Consider the following 27154-nt stretch of genomic DNA (forward strand, 5'->3'; position numbering starts at 1 on the left):
CTGCCCGTCGTACACGTGTGACTCTTGACATTAACCGTGTCAAAAATATCCTCGCACCGCAACTACGACTCAACGAGCAGCACACATCGTATCCCTTCACTGTTTACAGTGCGGTGCGGGTGATTTGCACTGGCACACGCGCAGACAGAACCGCATAGCAGAGCATGCTGGGATTAGTAGTCCGGCCTATCGGCAGAGCCCTTGCTACCAGCCATCCGCCCTCCACAGAGTTCGGTGGCATCGTTTCGTCATTGGCCTACGCCCCCCATGATGCTCCGAGTGTCGAAGTCCCGGATGTTCCCCAGCGCCGGAAGAGAAGACGCTCTCTTTCCCTGCCATCTTGTGGCACTTCGACAGCGAGCGCTCGCTCCAGGCCCCGCCGCATCGGAGGAGTATCGCTACCAGAAGGGGCCATCATGCCCGGACATCTGCAGGAAGGCTTCGGCTGCGTCGTCACCAACCGGTTCGACCAGCTATTTGACGACGAGTCGGACCCATTTGAGGTTCTGAAGGCCGCACAGAGTAAGAAGGAAAGCGGCGGGCCCGGGAGCCAGGGGACCACCAAGACGGCGGCACAGGCCGCCAAGCAGCTCAAGAAGGAGTCACAGAAGGACCGCAAAAACCCGTTGCCGGATAAGAAGGAGGAGGCACCGCTGCAACCGCCCGTCACGCTTAAGAAGGAGGGTGAGTTCAGTTTAAGGGGCGGGTCGGTGCAGCGTAGGACCCCGTATCCCCGGCGACCGAGCGAGTCCCCACCACTTGCCGCCGATGCTGGCGAGCAGCGCCGCCGCCTTGTAAGGCGGGAGGGTCCACTTAAGGGACCGGACCGAACCGGTGTGTACCTTGGCTGGTATGCACTGCAGTTGCCACCACCTTAACACACCTTTTTAGTAGAAGGTACCCTCTGTAAATCTGTTATTGCATAGGCACTGTTGTTGTTTAGTGCCCATGGCTGCTGATATTATTCCGCTGCAGGCGCACCGCTGGGCTCAGTCCTGCAGGCCTCACACCGCGTGGTGAGACGGAGGGGGCCGGGCTGTCACAACACTAGAAGCGCCGCCCCCTCCGGACGGGAGCGTGACAGTGCTTTGGATACACGCCGTGGCGTCCTCTGCAGGACCTCGTACTTATTAACAGCTTCTCCACACTTGCAGGTACACGCTGTGGCAATATCCTTTGTGTGTCCCGGTTTGCAGAGTGTAAAGCGGTTTTGGGTTTGGCATTAGCGGGAGAGAAACTCCGAACTTTGTCTTAAAACAAATGTCATGTGTACGTATGTTACTACTACTTGAAATGCATTCCGGTAGGTGTGGTTTTGCTAAACCGTTGTGCAGTAGAAGAGGTGACTGTCACTGACAACACATTGTGTCCCATGGGGTTTGTTGTGGGAACGTGGGCGTACGAGAGCACAACATATGTGAATGTTTGGTATGTGTCGGAATACAACGCTGCTAGTCGCTCTTTCCCTTAGACTATGGTACTTAAGTTAATGCTGTCTCGCTCAGGGTCGTTCAATGTGTTTAGCCAGTGACTTGGGTCTTGCGTGACACACTTTTTATGTTGCTTTAATCGTTACTTCAATTTGATCGTCAGTATTTTTTTCGTCCTGTTTGCTGCCTCGCTCCATTTTAATACTTTGGTCGTGCTGCTTGATGCATAGAGCTACTGTGGGGATTCACATGTTTTACGTATTAAAATGACCCAATGTTTGCAGGAATATCTAGTTACCTCCAAGTTTTAGCGGTTCGGAAACGATTGGGTTGTGCTCGCTGCCACTAAACGTTATGCCCATACGACCAGTACGAGTTTAATGTACAGCACGAAGGGAGGGTACTTCGGGCAGCACAACAATTATAATGTTAAGCTTGTCTCCTTCTTTTTTAAATTAACATTTGTGGTTGAATTTAATATACAATACTGCCATAATTCCCAACGGAACTAGAGTCGTATTATACATATTTACCACCTAGATCTCAAACTTTTTGTATTGAAATCCTCTGATTTGCTGCATATCCCATATAAGGTTTGCGATCCTATTGTTAGCAGCAACACTAGGTTATTTTTGAACACAGCGTCTATTTCTAGCGTTAATCGGACATGTGGATTAAACGGCACTTTGTGTGATGTCTCCTTAACTTATTTGAGTGTACGCGTGAACACATGGCATTGATTGTTCCACTTTATTGGTCCCAATAAGTAGCACTTATTGTTCTACCTCCTGCCATCTCGCTCCCGTGTTATGGGGCACTTATTGTTGCATGCGGTGGGGCGGTTCTGCTTTTTTTTTTTTTTTTTTTTTTTTTTTTTTTTAAAGCACATCTTTTCAAGCTTTTTCCTGACTCTGCTATATGCAGCGTACGGGAGCATGTCACTGAAAACCCATATGAATAGGAACTACTCGTTGAACACAAACGACAAATTGCTGACTTAGCTTATGAGAAAGAAGGACCATGTTAACAGGTTTGTTATTAGCGTACTGTCTAAAGCAGTGGTATTTAAGCTTGTTCATACCAATGCCCCGCTCTTGATTTAAAATATTGATTCTGCCACCCCTCTGGGGGCCCAAACGGTGTGCAGGGCGGCCCATGCTCTTTCAAAAATGATTAAGGTAAACGACTTGAAAGCATGTCATCATTTTGAACAGCACGCTTGTTTACACCTTTTAACATCCCATCAATACTTTCGGCCACATTATACTTATTTTCTGGAATCCGAGGCCTATGGAGTATTTTCTCTACGCAGTCGGTCTTCGTCTTTTCAATCCCCAATTTGACTTGTTTCCACTTGACCTTCTTAGGTATTGTATTCTGGGAAATTGCCCACACTTGAAAGTTTGCATTTGTTTAGGAAACAAATGCAAATAGAATAGACTTCATATTGCTGCTTCCAATTAAAGCAATAACGGGTATTAACTTTACTTGACAGCTGTCAAGGGCTCAAGACTTGCTCTGTAATTTGACCTCACGTTCCAAGGTCCCGTGCTGAAACTTTAAGTAGCTTAAATTGTATATTTGTTGTATAATATACATACTCATTTTTATTAAAAAATGTGTCTTGTTATGGCGCTAGCGATGTCTGTGCTCTTTTGACGAAGTCAGTATGCTTCCGGCACAGTAACTGGCAGGACACGTAAGGGGATTGATTAGAAACCCACTGGTGTGATGGCCAATCAAATGTTTAAATTTACAGACCACCTCTTATTTGGTGATGTGACCATACAAGTATTTTAAGTTTATTGATGTAGATGTGATATACGTCTTTAATACTGTGCCAAGTCGTCACCACAGTGGTCATGGGGTGCCTAGCTTGTCTGTAAGTGCATTGTGCCCCGCACCAGGTGTCCACTTGTCGGGAGAAAAACGTAGGGAGAAGACGATGGTAACATGGGTGTAGGAGGGGAGAAGGATCGGTGGATGCTTGATGGGTGAAACGTATGTCCCGATTGCTGAAGTGAGTTGTATTTTAAACTGGTATGCCATCAAGTGGATTAATTATGAGGCATTCGGGGCTAGATAATGAATATTGTTTGACTACGTGATAGCCTCAGGTTGCCCACTTGATGTGTTTATTTTCTACCTATGATTGCCTTTTAGGTTTTTCCGGGGGGGGGCACATTTCAAGGACGGGCCAGTCGAGAATAGAATTTGAAAGGTGAATGCAGTTGAACAGTGGGTAAAAAGGGCTGCCATTGTTGTTGACATATTTCAGGGTATTGTTGGGATGCAACGATTTAGGCTAAGAAAATGTATTAGCGCATGGGAATGTGGAGGTGCGTGGCTGCAAAGGGGTGGGGAGAGCAGTTGGTAGCAACAAATTATAACTACGTTAGGAATACGAGGCTTGGGTAGGCCTAGGTATAGAGCATGGGTGATCTTGTGTACCAGTATGAAGTAACCAAGGCAGGGTTCTTCCACCATACAGCACACATGAACCAGTTAAGTTATTAGTAGCTTATTCAGCCCAGTTGTACAAGTAAGTTCATCTGTACAAGAGAAGTATAGACACCTGGCCCATCCACCCAGCTCACTCCATCAACTGACACTTCGGAACCTCCACACCCTAGCTTGTAATATGTCTCTCTTTGGAATGCTTAGGGCTGCTCTTAGTGAGTTATTTTGAGAGATTTAGAGTTTTTTTGAGGTGTCGACTAGGAGCGCTCTGCAGTAGTCAAGCTTGGCCCCTATGCTGGCTCTGGCTATTGAGACAGTTTTCCTTAGTTAGGAAGGGTTTGATCGCGATAATATGTTTAGTACTTAAGGCAGAAGCAGAAACTATGGGGCTGACTTGCTTGTTCATAGATAATGTGACATCAATGTGGACCCCTAAAGTCTTAACAGGATAGGACTCGGATGGTGAAATTGTCGATGTTGGAGTACAGTCTAGTTTAGCTAGAGTGGCCTGTTGGCCAAGAATCAGAATCTCCGTCTTGTCTCCGTTTAGGCATAGGCCGTTTGTGGCCATCCATGCTTGGATGGTGGAGTAGATTTGCCTTAGGGGTGTTGTCTTGGTGATATGAGCCGGTTAGAAAAAGGAGCACTTGAGTATCATCAGCATAGTTTGTGTATGTGATCCCAAGTGCATCACGTTTATCAAAATGGGGCTTTGTGAAGAGATTGTATAGCATAGGAGCAGTACAAGATCCCTATGGGACACCACAGTGAATGATGGTGGGAGCTGCATTGGCTATGTTTGAGAAGACTTTCATTGCTCTTCCTTCTAAGAAAGAAGTGACCCAGGACGCTGCTTGGTCGGAGAAGTGTGCTGCATGTGTGAGGTGTGCGGTGAGAGTTTTATGATCCACAAGATCGAACGCTGCAGAGAGGTCTAGGAGGAGGAGGAGGGCGGGCTTGCCATTGTCCAATCCGGCAGGGCGGTTTCGGTTCTGTGTCCTTTGTGGGATCCCGATGGTCTTTTTCCTAAAATGTTGTTTGTTTCTAGGAAGAGTTTATTATTTCTAGCGCGCGCCACACACTGAGTGCCATACAAGACAGCTTGAAGTATATAGGCGAAGCAGGTCAAAACAGTACATGAGAATATAAGTGATTTACAAAGGATCAAAATGGTACATGAAAATATAATTTCCCAAGGATATGACCTCCAGGTGAGAGGCTGGGTAAGGCTTACAGGGAATACAAATTTCCCAAGGATATGACCTCCAGGTGAGAGGCTGGGTAAGGCTTACGGGGAATATCTTGGTCAGAGAATGAAGATGGGGCGAGGAAAGGGTAAGCAATCGTCAGTGAAAGAGATGTGGTGGTTGGCAGTCTGTAGAGGCAAAGTGCAAGTGGAGGTCGAGAATGGCTGATTACCGTATGCCGGCTGGGGCAATGGATGGGTCAATTGAGAGGAGCCATTTTTTGGTGTTGGATCTGAAACTATGGAAGGTTTGGTACGTTCTTGGGTTGAGCGGGAGGCCGTTTCAGGCTATGGCTGCTTGTCCTGGGAAGTTGGTGCCTCCAGCTCTCTTCAGGTTAAAGCGGGGAGTGGTAATGCAGTAAGAGTTGGCTGATCTAGTCGGTCTGCTAGCAGTTTTTGGTATAATTGAGGAGGTGGCAGTTGAGACATTTATGGGAGATAGCGACAAGTTTGAAGTAAATTCTGTCCTGGGTTGATAGCCATTTGTGGCCCTGTCTTATTTCGGAAATGTAATCTTTCCTGGGAATGCTCAGGGCTGTTCTCAAGGCATTATTCTGTAGGATTTGGAGTTTTATTACTTGCTTGCTTACTCCTGCATATAATGCATTGCAGGAATCGAGTTTGGACCAGATTATTGCTCAAGCTAGCGTGGTGCGGCTGTTAGTAGACAAGTAGGCTTTGCAGGCATGGATAAGCTTACAGGTATAGGCTGTAGCCGATGCAGTGGCGTTAACTTGTTTCCTCAGACTCAAGGTGGAATCAATGTAGGAGCCTAGAGTTTGTTTCTTTTGAAGTTTTGATAGTGTTTCCATCTATGTAAAAAGGTTGAGTATTTGGGATTTAGTTTGTTGAGAGATGAGGCACCTAGGATGAGCATTTCAGTCTTCTCGTCATTCAAGCAAAGGCTATGGGTGGTCATCCAGGCCTGAATGACGAGAGAGATTTTGTTTACTAGGGCACTCTCCGTGTCATAGTTACCTGATGGAGGTATTAGTATCTGGGTGTCATCTGCGTAGTTGGTGTAGATGACACCCATGCGCTCCAAAATGTCAAATACAGGCTTGGTAAAGACATTGAAGAGGGTGGGGGAGACGCAAGAGCCTTGCATCACTCCACAGGTGATGGGTATTGGGTCAACAGAGTCAGTCTGGGAGAACACTCTAATTGTTATGTTATTCAGAAAGCACTTGATCCAATTTGCAGCTTTTTGGGAGAAGTTGGCTGAGGATGTAAGGTGCTCGCAAAGTATATTATGGTCCACTAGATCGTATGCGGCAGAGGGGTCGAGCAAGAGGAGTAATTCGCATTGCCTGTCTTTCATAAGCTCAACTTGAGTTTTCAAATCAATTAAAGCTGTTCAGTTACGTGGATAAAGCCAGATTGCCTGAGCCCCAGAAGGATATTGGTCTCGAGGTAAGTCTGGATTTGAATGTAGTCGGCCTTGTCGATGATTTTCAGTAGACATGGGACCGTGGTTATAGGTCTGTAGTTAGTAGGGATTGTGGGGTCGAGGGAAGCTTTTTTTTAAAAAAAAAAATTTTTTAGTAAAGGGAGTAGTTGGATCTGACTGTGAGCAGCCTTGTCTAATATTTTGAGAAGAAACGGGACAGTAGTTGTTAGGCTGTGAGGGGTCTAGTGTTGGCTTTTTAAAAGGGGATGCACCCAGGCCTCTTTAAGACTGTCTGGGACCATCCCTGTTTTAGAGGAGGAATTGATGAAGGCGGTCAGGAGTGGTGCAACACACTCTTGATATTCTGGGGGCATACATCGCGACTGCTTCAGGTGGTTGAGGACTTCTGTTTCTGAGATTTCTTTAAATGCAAATTTAAGGAGATTGATGGTTTTGCTGATAGGCAGAGTCTATATTGGCTGGTTCTGATTCAGTAGGGCATTGTAATGGTCTAGAATTTTGTTTTGTAGAAGGTCTATTTTTATTTTTTATTTTTTATTAGCATGGCAGCTTGAATGCTAGTGCACCATGCTTCATCTTTAACAATCTTGTTGGTGGAGCTTGATATTTTATTTCTATCGCACTCGTACACAAGTGTGTCAGAGCGCGACAAGGCAAGGGAGGGGAATGGGGGAGAACAAAACAACGTTCTTATTAGGCCCAGTGACATTGAGAACGCACAAGTGCATGGGAGCGGGGAGAGGGGAAAAGTGCATGGGAGCGGGGAGAAGTGGAAAGTGCGAAGCAGAGGAGAAACCGATAAATAATAAAGGCAACAAACTGGTAATGAAGCCAGCAGTTTGCAAGTGCTAGGTTTAAGGCAGCAGACAGGGTAGGTCTGATAAGTGCAGGAAGAAAAAGGGGGGCTGTATGGGTACAGATACAGACCCCAGTGTAAGGGGTGGCCCGGAGGCAGTGCGGGATGGTGGCAGGGTGAGCAGGTACCTGGGCCCAAAGGACAGATGGTGGCCAGGTGCACAGTACCAAGAGAGAACCGATCAGCAGGGGAGAGTGGGAGCTAAGGCAGAAGAAGAGGAAAGGTAAAAGTCATAGGGGAATTTGTGAGTTTATTAAAGACAGTGAAAAGTTCTTTGGATTGAGAGTTGGCACCGGAAATACAGCAATTATGTGCCTCAGATTTGGCATTGAAAATGGCGCCTTTGTGATTTTTTTCAAGTGGGGCAATGCTGTTGTCTGCGTGTGTAGAGTGTCCTTAAATATATATGCTAGGGTGTTAGGGTCATGCGAGAAAGGAGGTGCTAGGCATGGTATGTCAGGGTCAGAGGTTATCTGCAGGTAACCAGTAGTTGGGGCTGTAAATTGTATACAGCTGTGATCTGTCCAGGGGAAGACAATTTTGGAAGTGATGGAGGAGTCACAATTGTGGTCTACCACCCAGTCCAGGGTTCGGCCTTTGGAGTGGGTAGGGCTAGTAATTTTTTAGGAGAAGCCCAGCTCTGTGAGGTCCTTGGTGAATGAGATAGCAGCTTTATCGTTGGGGTCGTTGTAACCTAGGTTGAGGTCACCTAGGAGTAGGGTTTTTGTAGTTTTAAAAAAAAAATTATCACTGAGCAAGTGGGTGATGTGCCCTTGGAAGTCAGCCGGGAGTCCCGGGGGCCGGTAAATTGCATGAATATTAATGGTTTTTTTAGGTGAGAGTGACAGTTTGGCTGTCTGCATTCCCCTCCCAAGGGTTGTGTATATGCCTGGGGTGTAAGGCATCTTTGAAGATTAGTGCTACCCCCCCCCCCTCCGCTCCTATTTTAGAGGGTCTATCCTGTCTGAGGATAGAGTAACCTGCGGGTAGAGCTAAGGTTATCATATGGCCAGAAGTCTTGTGTAGCCATGTTTCGGTGATGGCTAATATATCTAAGTCCTGGCTTGAAATGAGGTCGCTAATTTCAAGAGCATGGGCGGTCAGAGAGCGGGTATTGAGCGGGGCACATCTCAATTCTGGTGACAGGTTGTTTCTGATTAGTCGTGACTGTTTAGATGCTTTAAGTGCAGAATTCTGTGGATTAGCAAGGTTGAGAGTGGGCTATATTTTAGATGGGAGCGTAGTTCTAGAATTGGGTGTGTGCAGTTATGGTGATTACAGTGGTGCGAGTACCTAGTCTGAGGTTTCTGCGTGCTGCATGTGTGGGAATGGTAGTGAAGAGCATGGGTAGAGAGCGTGTTCTGAGTCTGGAGTGGCAATTGGGTATGTGCGTGCATAGTGCAGTGAGTGGGAAAGTCGCGCCAAAGGCTGTTGGTCAGTGCAATTAGTAAGGCTGGAGGCGTCCAGACAGTAAATGGGGAAGCATTCTGGCAGAGAGCAGAGTGATGTTAAGGATGAGTAATGTGCTGAGGTACTGGAGCGTGGTACACATGCTGAGAAGGAGACATAGGGTAAAGCTAACTGGACGATTTCAGGACCCTGACCCATGTACTATTGCAAACAAGATTAGCTGATAAGCGGTAGGCTATTTGTATTTTATTGTTTATATAGCGCTTTAATCCAAAGCACTTTAGTTTAACAACACAGGAACATTAAACATGTCACATAGAAGCAATAACACTATATTTGAGACAAACCATAAAAACAGCATGTGGAACAATTTGCATTTGAGGAGGAAGAAGAATGGAGGGGATGGGGGGGGAGGGAGAAAGCGTAAGGAGTGATGGGAGTTAGAATGGAGATTATGGGCAGATGGGGAAGATGTTATTGAAAGGGGAGAGAAAAGGTGCCGGGGAAGGAAGGAGTGCTTTCAAGGAGGAACGGAAGGAGGAATAGGTGGAAGTGGAGCAGATGGTGAAAGGAAGGGAGTTCCAATATAGGGGGCAGTGAGCGGAAACGAGAGGTGCAACGTGGTGGTGGGTGGAAAGTAAGAGATCTGCAGAACGAAGGAAGCGAGAGGGGGTATAGAATGAGAGAAGAGGAGGGGCAGGGTCATGAAGTGATTTAAAGGCAAGACAAAGGAAGTGAAATTTAAGTTGGGGGAAAGGAAGCCAGCCAAGGTTGGAAAGTGAGTTGGAGAGAGATGACAGAGGGTACGGATGGCAGAGTGGTAGAGGGATTTAAGGGGAGCAAGATGGGAGGCAGGGAGACTGAAAAATACCTATTTCAGAGCACTCTGCAAATGACTGACTAATTCAAGATACGTTAAACAATTGGCACTTAGGCTCTTTGAACATACATTTAGCAAATGGCATATAGGCTAGGTAAAGATACGTTTATCACAATGGCAATTATGCTGTTTGAATACACATTAGCAGATGAGAATTAAACAGTTTTGAAACATGTTTAACAGCAGTTATGCACCAACCGTTTATGCATATTGCCCATTAGGTCCCAATGGGCTAGTACATATCTGCACTATAGGCTAGTTCGACAATGTGGTCTAGTATTGACCTGCATAATAGGGTAATGCATTAAGATCCAGTGCTAGTTCTTTCGATAGTGGTATAATAAATGGGGTGTCCAGTCAATTCGTGGACCTCAAATTGGTCGAATGACATTTGGTCGACGCAATTTCGTCAAACCATTTCGTCGAATTTTTTTTTTAAATTATATATTTTTTTGGGGGGTGTTCGTTTAGGCAAAAAAAGGTTTTTTAAGGCAAAAAAGGGGGGTTAGGGGGGACCCCCCCCCCCAAAAAAAAAATAAAGGGTTAAAATAGGAAAAAAAAATTTCGACGAAATGGTTTTCGACCAATTTGCTTCGACCATTTGTCTGGCCGACCAATTTTTTTCGACGAATTGACTGGCAACCGTATAATAGGCTAGTATAAACACATTGTAACCCTTATACAGGTTACGTTAATAGACACGCTCAATTACCTATGTGTGGACAGCAGCGGCAATTAACTGGGTGAGCAGTGAATAGCAGTATAGATTGTGCATGTTTAGTTGGGGCAGTTGATTGAGTAGGCAACTCCACAGTGAGAGGTGAACATATGCTGTGTTCGTGGTAGGTTGGAGAAATCGCAAGTCCACGTAAGTTTGTTCGATGTAGTACTTACAGAAGTCCAGAATGGAGTAGGACAGAAAGCTGCGGCTCATCCTGGCAAACCGGAAGGGGCCTTATTCTCGTGGGCCTTCCTGGCAAGGGCCAGCTTCCGACGGCCTTCTGGGGGATGATCGAGGACGTTGCTAGGCAACGTCCATCAACAAAGTGGCTGGTGGCCATCTTAATATGCATCCACCTTGCGGATGCGAGTTTGTGATTCAGCCGATGGGGTGCCTGAGCCGGAGGACACGGGACAAAGGTACGACTGCAGAGGGCAGTGTGAGACCACCTACTGTAGTGGGGGGAGTGCTCCGTGCGGCAGCTCCTGCAGCGGGATGTAAGGCTGCTCCTGCCAGCCTTGTGGATGCTGTAGCAGTCTACACTCCACACCAACATTCCACCTACCAGGGATTCCACAGCACCAGCACATTATGACACTTTTCCCCCCATTGGTTACCCAACCACATGGACAGAACACTGAGCAGAACCAATGAGCCGAAAGCAACACACCGCTGTAAAGGACAAACGGAACACAGATCCTGAAAATACAATCTGCGCCCAACAACCTGCAACCATCTTACATCTACACCACCCCATTCCATAGCAACCAACAACAATCGACCAACTACGGAGGTTTACCCTGAAAAACCCCCGCCCCTCTGTCCCCAACACTAGTAGAAGGTAAAACAGCACCCAAAAACCCACACCAACCTACGTCTGACAATTCCAGTCAATAGCACCCTACACAATGGACAACCAGTCGCACACCATCACTGAAAACCACGCCTACACACAAACTTCTCTAACAATGTGAACGTGCGAATTAACCTCATGCACCTCACCCTCAAACCACAACTGTAACCAACAGTTGAACGATACCGGCAACACCATGCACCTCCATGCACTTGGATGTATCCAACAACAACCTCACATGGACCCTGGCTGTATCCAACAACCCCACTGAACCAACTATACCACCACAATACACGACATACACACACACACACACACACACACACACACCGGAACCATGCACCTCACGTGGCCCAATAACAAACCGCAACTGTAACCAACAGTTGAACAATACCAACAGTACCATGAACCCTCATGCACCTCATCTGGCTGTAACCACTATCCCCAAAACCTGCTGTAACCACCAAACCCCCATACCATGCACCTTACATGGCCCCATGCTAACTGTAACCAACAGTCAAAACCCTGGCTGTACCTAACAGCCCCAAAACCTGCTGCAACTGACCGACTATAGCCAACAGCAACCAACCGACTTTAACCGGCAGTCAAGACCCTGGCTTGTAACCTGTACATTTTCAGCTGATGGAGAGCAATCTCCTATACAATCTCAGGTCAAGTTCAGTTTTAAAGCACACACCACGACAGATATTTGTAACATCATGCGAGCCACGCACCCTACAAGCTGCCCGGGTGAACTTTTACCATCAAATTATACTTCAGCATAAAGACATGGTTTTTCCTTTGTTCTGTCGGTTTGCAAATTCTTCCTTCCGCACTAGCCATATCCCTCCTTCCATACTACATGTAATAGTCACTCAGCTGTTAAATAAAGCTGGCCTATATCCCAATGATGCCGCCAATCTTAGGCCAATTACCAACACTCTTATGTTTACAAAAAGGTTTCTACGCTACAATTGCAGGCACATGTGTCGGAGGCATATTTCATAAAAAACAATCGAGTTTTCGCAGCTTTCATGGCAGAGAGAGTATATGCTATCTGGGTTGGAATCTGGCAAGTCGGGCTGCTGATGTTGCTAGATTTATCAGCAGCCTTCGACTTGCTAGATCATGGGATTCTGTTGGATCGGATGTCTACTGTTGGAGGTCTCTTAGGGGAGGCAACAACTTAACTCAAATAATTTCTTGAGGGGCAGAGATTACCACTTGTGGAGTTCCTTAGGGGGCTTGTCTCTCCCCTCTGTTTTTAATATCTACATTATCCCGCTATGTAGGAATCTTGATTGACATCTTGTACAGTCAATTTTCAGTTGGCACTGGAGATTGGTGGAGATCACAATAAAGGATAAAGGCCAACAAATATTGGATCAGGTTTTATCAACTGATGAAAGGCTGGATGACGACTAACTGGCTCTGTCTTGACGCCACAAAGACGGAGAGCTAATGTTATATGGCCCCAAACAAGCTAGAGAGAAGCTGGGCCCCTTTTATAACTGCTTCCTGGTTGATGGATGTTAGATACCAGTGGTACTCAAGGTCAAGACCCTGGGTACTTATTTGGAGGCCAATGTAGATAAGGCCCATGTTGATGAAATTGTAAAGCACCAATTATCATCTGCAAGTGCTTCGCCAAGTGGCCCCTCTGGTTTCAGAGGAAATTCACATGAAATTAGTTTGGGCTGTAATACTACCTAGAGTGGATTATTGCAACGCCCTTTTGGGAGGAGCAAAGAAGGTATACCTTCAAAGACTCCAAAAAATTAAAAATGCTGCATTGTGCATTGTCTTTCAGATTAAGCTCTTGGAGCCTACATCAGCAGCCAGGAGAATTCTCCACTGGTTGCCAGCTCTGCTAGAATACAGTTCAAGCTTCTGACCATTTTCCACAAATGTGTCTATGGTGACGCACCTATATACCTCGAGAACAAGCTGAGACTATGTACTCTTAGTAGATCTCTTCGATCAGCTAAGGCTTGCTCCCTACAAGTAGACCGAGTCAAAAGAGCGTGTGGAAAAGGTTGCGTTTTTCATGTGCTGGCCGCATGAGCCTGGAATGCTCTGCCGGTTCAAAACAGCTAATCTTGGGGCCTTCCGGAAACAGTTGAGGACCTTGTGCTCTCATAATTTCTGATCCGGCTACCTGGTTCCATTAGACCCATCTTACTACTTCCATGGCGCTTTGGCGCCTTTTATAAATAACATTACGTAACCAACCGGCCCACTGAACCAGCTACGCAACCACAACCTACACACACACACACACACACACACACACCAGAACCACTGCTGCACCGCACCTAAAGAACACCTTGCATCCACTAACAGTTACACGCTCCCTACACCACCATCCGCCAGGAGAACAATCACAAACCACACTAACAACAAATACGTAAATATAAATGCAGGAACACCTTAGGGCTGTTGCCATATCTCAACCGCCCCATCCGCAAACATGACTTCTGTAAAGGAACACTGTTAACATGACCAGAAGACAACATTTCTATCCCACTGGATACAACTCCCCGCACCCACATGTCCAAATAGCTCCTGCAGGATCACACTCCCAAGTAGATCCACAGTATGCCTAGAACCAAACGCGAATTTCCCACCAATGACCCAACACCCTCAAGCCCCCCCCTCCGCATTAAAGGTAAGTGCATGTTAAAGCACACAAAACAATGTATAACATCAATAACCAAAAACACATGATGGACACTAAAGGGGTACCCTGGCCACCACACGTACACTCGCACTCAAGCATCCAGATTACAGTGGGACGTTGCCGGCCTCTGACAGCAACAACCTCTGTCCCCCATATGTGCGCCAGGTCCTGCCATTCCCCCTCGCCTGAGGACATGCTCCTTTCTGCCCGCCAGGACTCCTCTGAAGCTACCTCTGTAGGCTCCGGCTCCACTTGGCCACCAGGATACCACGGACCTGAATTCCACTCTGGCACCTCTCGAACCAGGACTCCTCCGAGGTTACCTTTTCCTTCCCGCAAGCTCCTGCGCCACTCAGCCACCAGGAGGAACCGGTTGCTGCGCCACCCAGCCCTCAGTTGCTCTAGCCGTGCCCTAGAGTTCAGGACTCGCCCTCCGGGGCTTACGTCCACACTGCTCTCTGCCTGTCAACACCCTGACGCTGCTCCAACAACCGTTGCTACTCCGGCAAAGGCTGTCTGTCGAGGCGTTCTGCCTTCCCGCCGGCACCAGTAGGGTAACCTGTTGCTACGCCACCCGGCCCACAGCTGCCCCAGCCATGCCATGCCCTATGAACCAAGGATGCTCTCCACCTGGGCTCCCTTCTGCATCAGTTGTCCGCCTAGAGCCTCCTCACACCGCCTGGCCTGCGAGGTACCCGGAACAGGGTAGCCGATGAATGGGAACCTTTGGGGGCAGTGTCTTCTGCCTATTGCTCCTCCACACCAGCTCCTGTTGCTGGCACAAAAGATCCTTGTCGCCAATGAACTAACTAAGGTGGGGTTCTTCCACCATACAGCACACAGGAACCAGGTTAGTTTATTCAGCCCAGTTGTACAAGTAAGTTCATCTGTAAAAGAGAGGTATAGACACTGGCCCATCCACCCTGCTCACTCTCAAACTGACACTTCAGAACCTCACCCAAGACTCTACACTCCACACCAACGTTCCACTTGATTCCACAGCACATTGTCACAGTTGTGAAATATAATGTGGATTAATGGTGCAGTCACAGAGCCGGTATGCAGAAAATACTGAAGATTCGCCATATTCGAAGTGATGCGTAGCATTTTGTTTCCTGTTGTAGCTGTAGTAGTGTGGTATAATGATAAATATTCCCCCCCCCCCCCCCAAGTACCAGGTGTGAAGTTGAGAATAGCAGCATTGCTTAATTGTATCAAGCTGAAGGCCTATGGAAGATTTGAATGTGAACATCAGAGTGAGGGTAGGTAGGGCTGCACCCAGACGAATCCATGGGGGCCAAGTTAGATTTCTCAAGCTACCAAAATGCTTGATTTAGATTCAGGGTACTGGTGCCCCCGGGCCAATGGCTATCCTATTTGAACTGCCAGGTGGCTTGAAAACTGGGTACAAAAATCCATTAAAAAAAATGGGACGATTAATGTGGTCTTCAGTGTACTGTGGGTGGGCAAGTGATACAGGGGCGCGAGGAGCACAAATCTAATCCAAAGCTGGGGAGGCACGACTATGGCACCTGCTTGTCTTGTATCAAAAGAACCACACATTTCAAAGGCCTCAGCCTTGTCCACTAAGCTCATGCTAACAACCAGGTTCACACCATGTGACTAGGCCGATGTGGCGGTTAACATGCCAGGTAATTTGCCAATCCAGTAGCAGGAAACCAAGGTTGACTGAGTAGGGGGAACCACGTGTTGGAGGGTAGGGGTAGATTAGGATGTGGCCAACCAGTTAAGGGATTATATGGTACTGGTAGCATGTATATTGGTAGTAGCCAATGAGGGTGGGGGTAATAACACTATATTGTTTACGCCGGAAGATTTCTTTCCTTAAAAACCCTGTACTTGCTTTGAACTAACAGAGCTCCGTATCCGTTTGGTTCTACTGGACTTTCAGATACATTTTTCCTTTTTGTAAACAAAATCAATCTCATTTTCCTTGCAAAGCACTAAGCCTTCTTCCGTAGAGTTTTGTCTGGTTGTCTGGCCTTGCTATTCCTGCAGTATGTAAAGTGTCTGGCACTTCTAATACTCTTGTGCAGCCGGGGTCTGATGGTTACATTGTGCCCCTAAAGTTTCTCCCAGGTGCAGGCACCCCAGTGCATGACCACCAAAATTGATTTTGGTGCGATTCTATCTATTGGGTATCCCCAAGAGTTATCAAAAAGACAAAATAGCGTTTGCCAGGGGTTCGCAACCCGCATCCCTCCAGATATACTATATTTGTCAATGGGCCTAGTAAGATCGTTTGTTTTTACTATACCTTGTTCCCCTTCCTTTGCTTGGTCACGCTCAAACACGTGTGTATGAGCGCGATATAAATAAAATCTATCATAAAGATGAACTGTTGTTCCCTATCTCTGCCCCCACCAGCGGTTCCTCATCTGGTCGTAAGGTAGTTGATAGTACGGGACACGCAAGTGCTCTCTCTGGGCTGTCCTAGTTGGGGGGGGGGGGTGTCCGTCCCGGGGCATGTGAAAACATCACTGAGCACACATGTTTCCTGGAATGGAGATGGTGCGCCATTAGCACAAGTGGCGAATCTGTTTGCATGCGTGTGTGTTTGGTTTTGTTGGGTTGGGCGACTTTTCATACAGTGCAGAGGATGTCAATGTGCTATATCCTGGTGGGGGCCTGCTTTCTGGCTGCCCCTCACTTTCTTTATTTCCCATGGATAGACCATAAGACCACAGTTTGGCCAGCTGTCTCCTGCAGGTGGTAATATATAATGCAATCAACCATAAAGCAAAGCGAGCTCTGGAGGCTAACCACAGTGTTAAGAACTAATGTCTGGCAGAGAGTCTCCCAGGACCCCCCCTTGTTGTTTGCATATTCTAAGTAACTTTGGGTCTCACCCTAAATTACTAGGGGAATCCAGACGTGGACCCCTTGCTCACTATTCTTAGAGAGGCACAGCTACACCCTACTGATGAAGTTCAACCAGACCGAAACACGTGTCTGGGGTTGCTGTTGGTACTCTTGTTCAGAGGAGAATTGCCTAGCATTTCGGTGCTGGACTGCCCCAGGGCAGGACAAAGACTGATATGTTTGGGATATTTCTTCTCTGTGAAAAATAGTGAGCTCTAAAGACTCTGGGTAAGTCTCTTGTAACCAGGACTCATGTCTGGCAGAGTGTCTCCCAGGACCCCCCTTGTTGTTTTCATACAAATGTATGTCAATGGGGTATCCATCCCCATGTTTAATCAAAATGGTTACCTTCCTTTCTCTCCCACTTGTTAGAATGTTTGAACCTGGGGGCGGGGTAACACAAGAGTATGTGTATCTTACTTCAGCCCCCACTTTAACATTCTCTCTGTGGTACACATAAACGCAATGACCCACAAACGTTTTGATGAGACACAACCAACAAATAATTGAATACGAAACATTTACACTAAGTACCCCCCTTTTTATTTATTTATTTTTTAACCCTGCCCAACATTCCCTTGATCCCACTTGCACACATTCTTCATGCACACTACCTATGCATCTCCTGGGCCCACTTCCACAATTCAAAACACTAAAGAAAAAAGAAAACCTAAAACTATTAACTATCGAGCCTTCTGCTTTATATGAGGTTCCGACTTTATTCTCTGTTAATCTCTACACTGGTCAGGACAGTATAACTCGGCGCCGGCTTCTATGTCTCTCAGAGCTTGGTTCCCGTATCTCCTCTCTTATTCACTTTATTTCTCCATATGTATAAAAAGAAATGGCCATACAAAAAAAGAATGCAAATTCCTATCTCACTCGCACTCCAATATGTGTGTTCCTTTACCCTTATAATTGGACCTCCCAGCTATATATCCTTATTTGTTCTTCCCTTGCAATTAATACTCATGTGCCGGTGTTCTAGCAAACCTCACCACCCTCCATGCTTTGTAGATCCGCTAGAGCACCAAAAGACACCACGAAGGTGGAAACAGTGTGCGTTACACTAATTATGTTTAGTTAAGATTATTGTATGTATTGGGCAAATAAAGGAATTGTATTTTTATTTTTTTATATAAGGATACAGCGCTATGTTACTCCAGTGCAGTGTTCAGTGCAATTTTGGAGAAAAAGTAATGGAAGGACAAGATGTGCCATTTTTCCTGGCCATTGTGAGGTTTATTAACAATCTTTGCTGATAAAGGCATTAATTGACTGGGATTTCTCCTTTTCTAACACTTCAAGTCTGGAGATTCCAAGATGGCCGCCGGCACTGAGTAGCTGTGCCGACGGCGCTCCCTGGACCCATCCGTGTGTTAGGTGCCCACCACCCGCATCACAGACTTCGTTTGCCCCTCCCGGGGACCCCTGTGGACTGAAGCTGAGAGGAGGGGGCTGGCGGTGAGAGTGGCCCCAGAGTCGCTGAGCTAAGAAGCAGCGATGAGACCTGTGAGGAGCGGCTGCGCTTGTGGCAGCGGGCCCGTCCCAGGAACGACGGGTGGAACATGGAGAGGACAGAGCTCGGGAGGAGGTTCGCGGCTCCGACGGGGGTAGCCGCCGGCCTGACCTGTGGGGAGCGGGCCCGTGGAGAGTGAGGGGAAGAGGAGAACCCCCGGCGCCCAGCTGTGAGGGGCGCCGGGGACGCCTCCCCTCACTGGCGGATCCCCGGGCTGCGAGGTTTGGTGCACCCTGGAAGAAGCGGCTTGCAAGTGGAGGTGGCCTGTGGGATCAGGCTTGCGACGGGCCCGGCGGCCGGGACTTTGAACTTGGGAGCTGCGGAGCAGAGGCGGACACGTGCTGAGTTCCCGGCGGAGTGGAGAGGAGCCCGGTCTACGGGGTTTTCCCGCCTTGCTGGCCGCGGTCGGTAGCGGAGGTGTGATCTTTGCCGTCTGCAGTAGGGTGGTCGGATAGCAGCCGGCCCGCTCCGCTGTGTGGGTGAGTTGGAGGCTTGCTCCCCCACGTTTCTCGGGGAAGGGTAGAGAGGCCTGGGGGGGAGGAGGCCCTTCAGCCGGCTCGCTGGGAACACGCTTGGCGCGCGTGGTGGACTCCATCCCTCCACCAGGAGTTGCTGTATCGGATCTGGGCGGTGTATAAGAAGGTGTACTGATTTAGGCTCCGAGATAGCCTGGCAGGTCCCCCAGTTTAGGGGACGGACTCATTTGGTGGAGACGGCCGTGAGGGCCAGTGGATCTTCCTCCAGCGAGAGGTCAGTGCAGCGCTTCTGGGCTGGAACAGTCCAGAGGGGGGGTGGTGGAGGGCGGCATGACCACGAAACCCAAGGGAAGAAGGGAGAAGCACCCACAGGCCACTGGAGACATAACAAGCACATTACAAGCGATGTGGTCAGCGCAGAACTCGAAGGAGGGATCCACGCCCCCAGGGGACACAGCAAGGGAGGAACCCGCCCCAAGGCGAGCAGAGGATTTGGCAAACATGCCCAGGCATGAGTTAATTGGAGAGCTACACACCTTGCAGGCCAACCTAGCTAAGACTTTTCAGGAACAGTTTCAACTAATGCGCACTGACCTGAACGAAGCTGTAGGGGAGTTGAAGCAGGAGATGCGACAGCTGGGGGAGAGGACCGATATCCTGGAGAAAGGTCTCCAAGAAGTGGACAAAGATAATGCAGCCAACAACTGGAAAACAGGTCCCGTAGTATCAACATACGGGTTAAAATGTTGCCTGAAACCATGCCCGATAAGTCTCTAAAAGCAACTCTCCAGGGTATCTTTGCGGGCATTTTGGAAGAGGCTAGCCCGGAAGTGGTGGAGCTGGATCATGTGCATAGAACTGGTCGGTTGCCTAAAGGTCAGACGGCGAGGCCAAGGGATGTACTGGCCGCATTTACTCGGTATGCTCAGAAGGAGGCAGTGCTCAGAGCAGCGAGACAACGTGAACCTATTATGTTCGAGGGACAGCAAATTGCTCTCTTCCAGGATTTGGCGAGCACTGCTCTCCTAGCAAATGGGCCCGGTGGTGAAGGTTCTCCATGGGAAAGCGATCCGTTGGAGGTGGACCTTTTCATTTTGGCCTGCTCTTTGAATGGGAGGGAGTCCAGAGACGAATTACTTCCCTCCAAGAAGGAGCCGCTCTCCTGCGAGTTGAGCTGGAGGATCCCCCCCACCCATAATATGAGGGGATTGAATACCCCTCTCAAACATAAGAAGCTGGAGCACTTCACACAAGAGAAGCCAGATATTATGGGTCTCCAGGAGACGCATTTGCTCCATAAAGACCAGGGCAGGTTGAAAATGCGAGGTTTTAATCCGATCTTGCACGCCTCGGCCCCATGTAAGACAAGGGGGGGTGGCCCTGGCAATTCGGAACACGGTAGACTTTAAGCCCTGCAAGGTCCTTGGGGATAAGGAAGGGAGGTATATTGTAGTAAAGGGGATATGTCGGGAGGTCCCATTGACAATAGCGGTAGTGTATGCTCCCAATGCGGGGCAGGGACCCTTTCTGCAGTGGGTCTTGAATTTTTTGGAGGACCACTCGTGGGGTCAAATTGTCCTTTTGGGGGATCTTAACTCAGCTTGGGATAGGAGGAAAGATCGGACGGGAGGCAGTGGGGAAGGGGGAGGAGCCACGATGCCTTTAAAGCCACCCTCGGGGGCGGGGGATGGGGGGGAATTGATAGCGATCTTCGCTCACCGAGTGAAACAACTGCAAGAGTTGGAATCGCAATTAGAAGCGGAAGTTGGGGCGGCTAGACGGGCGGCGGGGGGCACCCCCTCGAGGAGGCCAATGCGATCCTATAGGAAGGCGGTTGGGCATTTGGAACTCCTACGCACTAAGAGATCGGAGGGTGCTTTATTATCTGTGCGACAGCAATATTATGCTAAGGCCAACGGACCTGGCTCCCTGCTGGCACGATTGCTCAGAGGCAAGAGGACGAGGAATGCGATAACAGCCTTGAAGTCGGCCACGGGGGAAAGGGTCACGGATCATGAGGGAGTCCTTAAGGCCTTTGCTGAGTATTATGAGTCGCTCTACTCCTCCCAACATCCCCCAGGCGACAGACGGGAGGAATTCCTCCAAAAGATCCAATTAGCGGAAATCAGCTGGGAGATGGGGGAAGCCTTAAACCGGGAAATCGTGGAGGAGGAGGTGCGGGAGGTGATAAGAGCTCTCCCATCTGGCAAAGCGCCAGGCCCGGATGGCTATGCGGCTACCTTTTACAAAATGTTTAGTGTGCAGCTGGTCCCGCTCCTCACCTCGTTGTTTAACTCTTTCCGCCTCACGGGTAGAATCTCTCCGTCCATGGAAGAGGCCAAGGTCACTTTAAAACTGAAACCTAATAAAAACCCAGAGGAGAGAGCCTCATATCGCCCTATAGCGTTGATTAATCTTGACGCAAAAATCTACACTAAGGTTCTGACCAACAGGCTTGACTCTATCCTCCCGGATCCGATTCACCCCGACCAGGCCAGGTTTATCAGGGGCCGACAGACGGTGGACAACATCCGTAGAGTGGCTCACATAGTTGAAAAGGCACAGAAAACGCACACTCCCGCGGTCCTATTGGCCTTAGACGCCAAAAAGGCTTTTGACCGCGTGGAGTGATCCTTCCTTTTTTAGAGTCATGGAAAGGATGGGCTTTGGGGGTGGCTTTCTGTCAATGGTCAAGGCCAACTATCAGGCGCCCTCTATTAGAGTGATGGTAAATGGGGTCGCTTCCAGAAAGATACTCATGCAGAGGGGGACTAAGCAGGGCTGCCCTCTCTCCCCAATATTGTTTGCGATTTATCTGGAGCCGCTGCTTCAAGCGATCCGGGAGACGGGGAGATTTGGGGTGTCCCATTCGGAGGAGAGAAGCACAAGGTTGCAGCTTTTGCGGATGACATGCTACTCATGCTTGCGTCCCCACGGGAATCATTACAGGCGAGTGTGGCCCTCTTGGAGACCTTTGGGGCGGCTTCAGGGCTAAAAATTAACACTAATAAATCGGAGGTTCTGAACTTGACGCTTGAAGGGGCAGAGAGGGAGAGCCTGAGACCGAACACTAGCTTCCTGTGGAGCTCGGGAGGGATTCAGTATCTGGGAGTCAGAATTACGGCGACATTGGCGGGTTGGTTCTCTGCAAATTTTCCTCTGCTCCTTAAAGCAATCGAGGGATTTGCAGTGGTGGAAAGATTTAAGGGTGTCTTGGACAGAGCGGATAGCAGCGGTTAAAATGGTCGCACTCCCGCGGCTTTTGTATCTTTTTCAGGCAGTCCCGCAGCCGGTCCCGGCGAGTTACTTCAGGGAGTTAGGATCTGGGATCACTGACTAAGGGCTTCATTTGGGAAGGGAAAAGACCTAGGGTGGGTGCCAGACTTTTGATGGCTCCAAAGAGCGAGGGTGGTCTTGCATTGCCAAATTTTAGGCAGTATTATGAGGCAGCGCAGCTTCGAATTATCAGGGAATGGCTGAAGGGGGAGGAATCGCAGGACAAATTATTGGTGCGGATGGACAGGGCCTTAGCGCATCGTAACCTAGCAGAAGTTCTGTGGCTCCCGAAACCCTGTAGTCCTCGGCACCTGTACGAGAGCTCCCCAACTAAATTAATGGCTGATGTCTGGGATAGGCTGGCGCGCTCCGAAGGGATTACCACATTCCCGTCTCCCTTTACCCCCATCTTTGGTAATGGGGATTTCTCACTGGGTTTGGAGAAGGGAGCTTTCACGAGGTGGAAGGAGAGCGGATGTCGGAAATTATCCGATATTTTTTCTGGGGGGGAATTGTTATCATTTAATGACTGTAAGAGGCATTTTGCGGTCCAGGAGGGGGAGAGGTTAAGGTATGCGCAGATACGCAACTGGGTACTACATCCAGAGGTCAAGAAGGCTGCCACAAGGGACCCGACAACCTTTGAAAAATTCCTCCTCACCAATGACTGGGCGAGGGGCCTCATCTCCAACATTTTATAAGATTTTGGTTTGCTCTAGGGTGGGGGCACAATGGGCCTACATGTGGGAGTGGGAGCGGACCCTGGGTTACGAGATCAGCAGAATAGACTGGGAGAAGCTGTGGAGGAGGATCCCTAAACTGGTCAAGGCCCCCTATCTACTAGAGGCATGGTATAAGATCATGTTCGGGTGGCATTATACCCCTGCCCGACTTCATAGGATTTATCTTACACTGTCTGGGCTCTGCTGGAGGGGCTGTGGGATGGTAGGTTTCGCGGAGCATATTTGGTGGAATTGCCCAAGACTTGCCTCGTTTTGGGGGGAAATATGGGAGGCTCAGGGGCTGGCCTTCGGGCTGGAAGACAAAAGGACTCCGGCACAAATCCTCTTGGGCGTCCGGGAGGGTCGGGAGGCAGGAGAACCTAGAGGAAGGGAAAAGGCCAAAGTTCTGACTCTTGCTGCTATGTTGTTAATAGCCCAGAGGTGGAAGGGCCCGGAGGTCCCTACGATTCAAGACTGGTTCCGTAAAATGTGGGAGATAATGGCCTTGGAATGGGCGACCTACGCCATGGACGGTGAGATCCAGCGCTTTGCGGCAGACTGGTGGGAATTATTACACGTTCTCAAAGATGACTTTAAGGTGATGTGGTGCCCACAGCGATTGAGACTGTTGGATTTGCACTGACTGTAATCTCTTAGCCCCTTTGGAAGATGGATAAAGGGGTCATGCCTGTTGGCGGTGGGGGAGGGGGGGAGGGAATGTTTACTTGTGATCCGGTGAAAGCAATAAAGAGTCTTTAAAAAAAAAAAATGTTTTACTGTTTAAATTTGTGTTAATATTGTTTATCATAACAATAAGTGTTAGATGAACACTTACCTTTAGTTCCAACTTGTAGTTCCAACTTGTGCAAGTGGGGGTCTGTCCAATCTGAATTCCAACTGGACACCCTTTCGTCCAGGTTCTTCCGCTCCCTAGCCAAACCATTATTTAATGTTTTCACAGATGTTGGGACGGTCTCACTGGATTAACCAATGTCTAGTTATTGGTTTTAATAGAAACTGTTCCCCCACCCCTTTAATATTAGAATGTTCAAAATATTCTTTAATGACACAAACCTGTTAAAGGCACAACCTGTGCTTTTGGGTCGAATTGTCTTCCTCGTGCATATCCTACCATTAACCTTTTAGTTGTCCATGTGTTTCCACAGTAACGAGACTGGGATATCCAAATGCTGAGTAGAAAATGCTGAGTAGAAGGCCCGCGTTTATTACCCACTTTAACATTCCTACTATTTTGGAAAACCGAGAAGAATGAGTAAAGGGTTTTTCCATTGTTGTAGCCTTGTTTCAGCTGGACCCTATTTTCTCCATCCAATTACCTTCTCAACCATAGTATTCTCCACCAGCAAATCATAAACATTTTCTCAATTTCATTCATGCCTCTATTGGTTTTGAGTGGTATGCCTGATTATTCTGCTGAATGGTCATTGACCAAGATGTATATAGTTCTATGCTATACCATTTTTCACATAAATCAAACGCCTGTTAACACATAAAACTAATTGTATATTAAGCTATACAATCTGAAATCCCAAGTATTTGACACCACAATCCAAGGCTTTATAAATTGTACTGCTGTTAATTTACCAATGTTACAAATGCTCTGACAAAAAATCAGCAGAGCTTACAAGCCAAACCGTGCCTGTCTAAATATGATTAAAATAACATATTATAACTTGATCAATGAGTGAATAAAGCCAGCTCAGCTATGAAGCTTGGTGCTCAGAAGAACACCGGTCAACATCTGTCTTGCACGCGACAGTTTAACTTAACAAAAAAACTCAAGTTGAGTCACAAACAGTCTATTTGTATTTAAAGCGCCTTTCTCCAAGGTGCCGAACAATAAAAGAATTCAAAAATGGTACAATCAAAATGATACAAATGCATATCAAAATGATACAAATGAATGCAGGTTACATCAACAGAAAGAAGCAATAAACGAAATAGGGTAGGGTCAGTGCTCCAGATGAGATTTTGAGGTGGAGTATTTTACTCCCTATTTTTAAACTTTGAAAGTAAATGTGATTTTAAGAATAACGATTACTTTTCTCCTTTGCAAGAGAGTAAAATGTATGACATCCAGCAGACATGTGCAAAAACTATATGGAAATCATTACTAGGCGGCAGCTTTCTGGATTGTGACACAATACACCTTTCATTATTTTTCTAATGTATTTTTCTCCTGTATATATTTAAATGTTGAAAACACAAACATAGCCAATTGCATAGTAAAACCAGCATGAATTGTATTGTGTTTTTAGGTTCGATAGCAGAATTCTTTTGATGTTTAAGAGTCCTTATTTTCTGGAGCTATTACTACCTAATGGTATGCCATGTTATGATGCAACAGTGCAGAGAGGCAAGGACTCTGTGCTGAATTCTTTATCTAATCTCATGGTCCAACGGTTATCTATATAGCGCTTTTGGCAAAGCGTTGTACATGGAACATATTTATCACAATTATCCCCAAACTGAAGTCAGATACTCCTTATCGACCTTGAAAGGCTGAGTTGGCCTTGCTGGGATTCAAACCTACAGTATCGACTGACTGAGGTATAATAATCACACTGCCTAGATATTGGACGAGCCATGTATGACGCACTAAATAAAGTTAAATACATATCTGGATTATCACAGGGACATGTTTTGCTGAGTTTCTATTCGAATTACAAATGTAACTTTAATTTGTTTTTGAACAGTGCATGCACTTCGTGGAGAGTCAGGTTTTGGATGTTTTAAGTGTAGTCTTGAAGATTTGAGTGGCTAGGATACCTGTGATTGTCATTACACCAATCACTCGCCCTTGAACAAAGACTACTGCCACTGACAATTTATAGTAATGTGTACAACATTCCCCGCAAGGTTGAATGGACGATTGAAATTAGACCGTGCATAGTCCTCATTTTATACCCTGTTTTTATAATTAGAGTGTAAATTAAATAAGTGTAGATATTAGCTGCCTCCATGTGATTATGCACAGAAACTCTGAAAAATACAACTGTGCAATACTGGTTTGCTTTCACTGGAAAAAAGCATAATTTGTTACAAAATAATTCTCAATTGCAACCTAGTTTTCAATCGTATTAATTTTACAAACCTAAAATGCTAGGAAAATGCATGCGAGCAACACCAAAGCAGAAGCTGAATGTAAATAAACCATTCCTTTTATCACAGTGTGCAGTTACGTTTTTGAAAGGCTTAAGAGAAATAAATTCTGTTTGTTTCAGAGGCTTTATTCATGGCTTACAATTACATCCATGTAGATAAAAATTCTGGTTTCTGTCACGTAACCCGACCTTTGCACTGCCCTCTTCTCTAAACTTGTGTGTAAATGTACACAGGCAAATAATAAAGATGTCGTATTTACAAGGTTTTCATGCGTGAAAAAGGCCCGGTATGCACCTTATCTGGACACTTGGGTAGAGTTTAAGGTTTGTTTGAAAAATATGAAGAGCTGAGAAGCGAAGTGAAGATGGAAGGGTGTTCCATGCTTAGGAGCCGAAACAAGCCATATTCCCCCCCCCCCCCCCCCCCCCCCCCCCCCCCCCCTGCGGTGCCAAAAAAGGCTGTTGATTGAACATGGAACCATTGCCCCCCAAGCCAGGAACTGCTAGAATATGCTAATCGTGCACTCTAAACCGTCTGAGAGAAGGACGTATCAGCCACTTTATAATCTTTTAATGTGCTTGATACCGGAGGCCATTCTCTTAAAGGAATAGTGCGCTCAAAAATATTATTGTCCCGAGCGTTCAGGCATGTGTTAAGCATACGTTGATTGGTCGTACAAACATTTCCTATGTACCTTACCAAAGTTTTCCTCACTTTTACACTGCAAAATCAGGCAGCTGGGTGTGGCCATGTTGTGCTAATCTTATCCGTTGCCGCATCGCCCTAAGGTGACTGCCCTGGCGGCACTAAATTATCCCCTGAGGTTGACCTCACCATTCCTAGCGATTATTCTCCGCCTATCTCCATAACGTTACTGGGCAGTGTAGCAAAACGTGCCTAGTCCTCGCCTACGTGTTGACGCAGAACCTGGAATATCAACACACATCCTCACCATAGCACGTCTCAATTTTGAATACAAAACATATTTAAAGGAAAATGCAATACTATGCAATTCATAATGTGCTTTTATTTCACAATAAACGCTCCGAGAACATCCATGGATTGCTATATTCAACCACATTGGTAATTTCTTTCTTTGTTCTCTATCCACAAATGTTTATCTTGAGTCAGTGTTCGTTTTGGGTATAAGAAGCGCATTGGACGCATCCGTGAATTGCAAGGCTTTGGCATCAGCTTGACGCTAG

At 47.2% G+C, this 27154-nt stretch overlaps 1 protein-coding gene across 4 annotated transcripts in view; it reads left to right on the forward strand.

Annotated features, from left to right (window-relative positions):
* The first annotated feature begins 236 nt into the window (after window positions 1-236).
* Window positions 237-27154, forward strand: part of SERBP1 (SERPINE1 mRNA binding protein 1) — a 167257-nt gene continuing 140339 nt past the window's right edge. For 2 of the 4 annotated variants that reach the window (XM_069641940.1, XM_069641942.1), the window contains exon 1: window positions 290-684. In XM_069641940.1, coding sequence (XP_069498041.1) covers window positions 417-684 — 268 coding nt within the window. In that variant the 5' untranslated portion in view covers window positions 290-416. Of the gene's footprint in view, window positions 685-27154 lie in introns of all 4 variants that reach the window. The other 2 variants (XM_069641941.1, XM_069641939.1) reach the window with 2 other exon arrangements.

Source organism: Ambystoma mexicanum, chromosome 1q (assembly GCF_040938575.1).
Source record: "Ambystoma mexicanum isolate Mex_15411 chromosome 1q, UKY_AmexF1_1, whole genome shotgun sequence".
NCBI lineage: Eukaryota > Metazoa > Chordata > Amphibia > Caudata > Ambystomatidae > Ambystoma > Ambystoma mexicanum.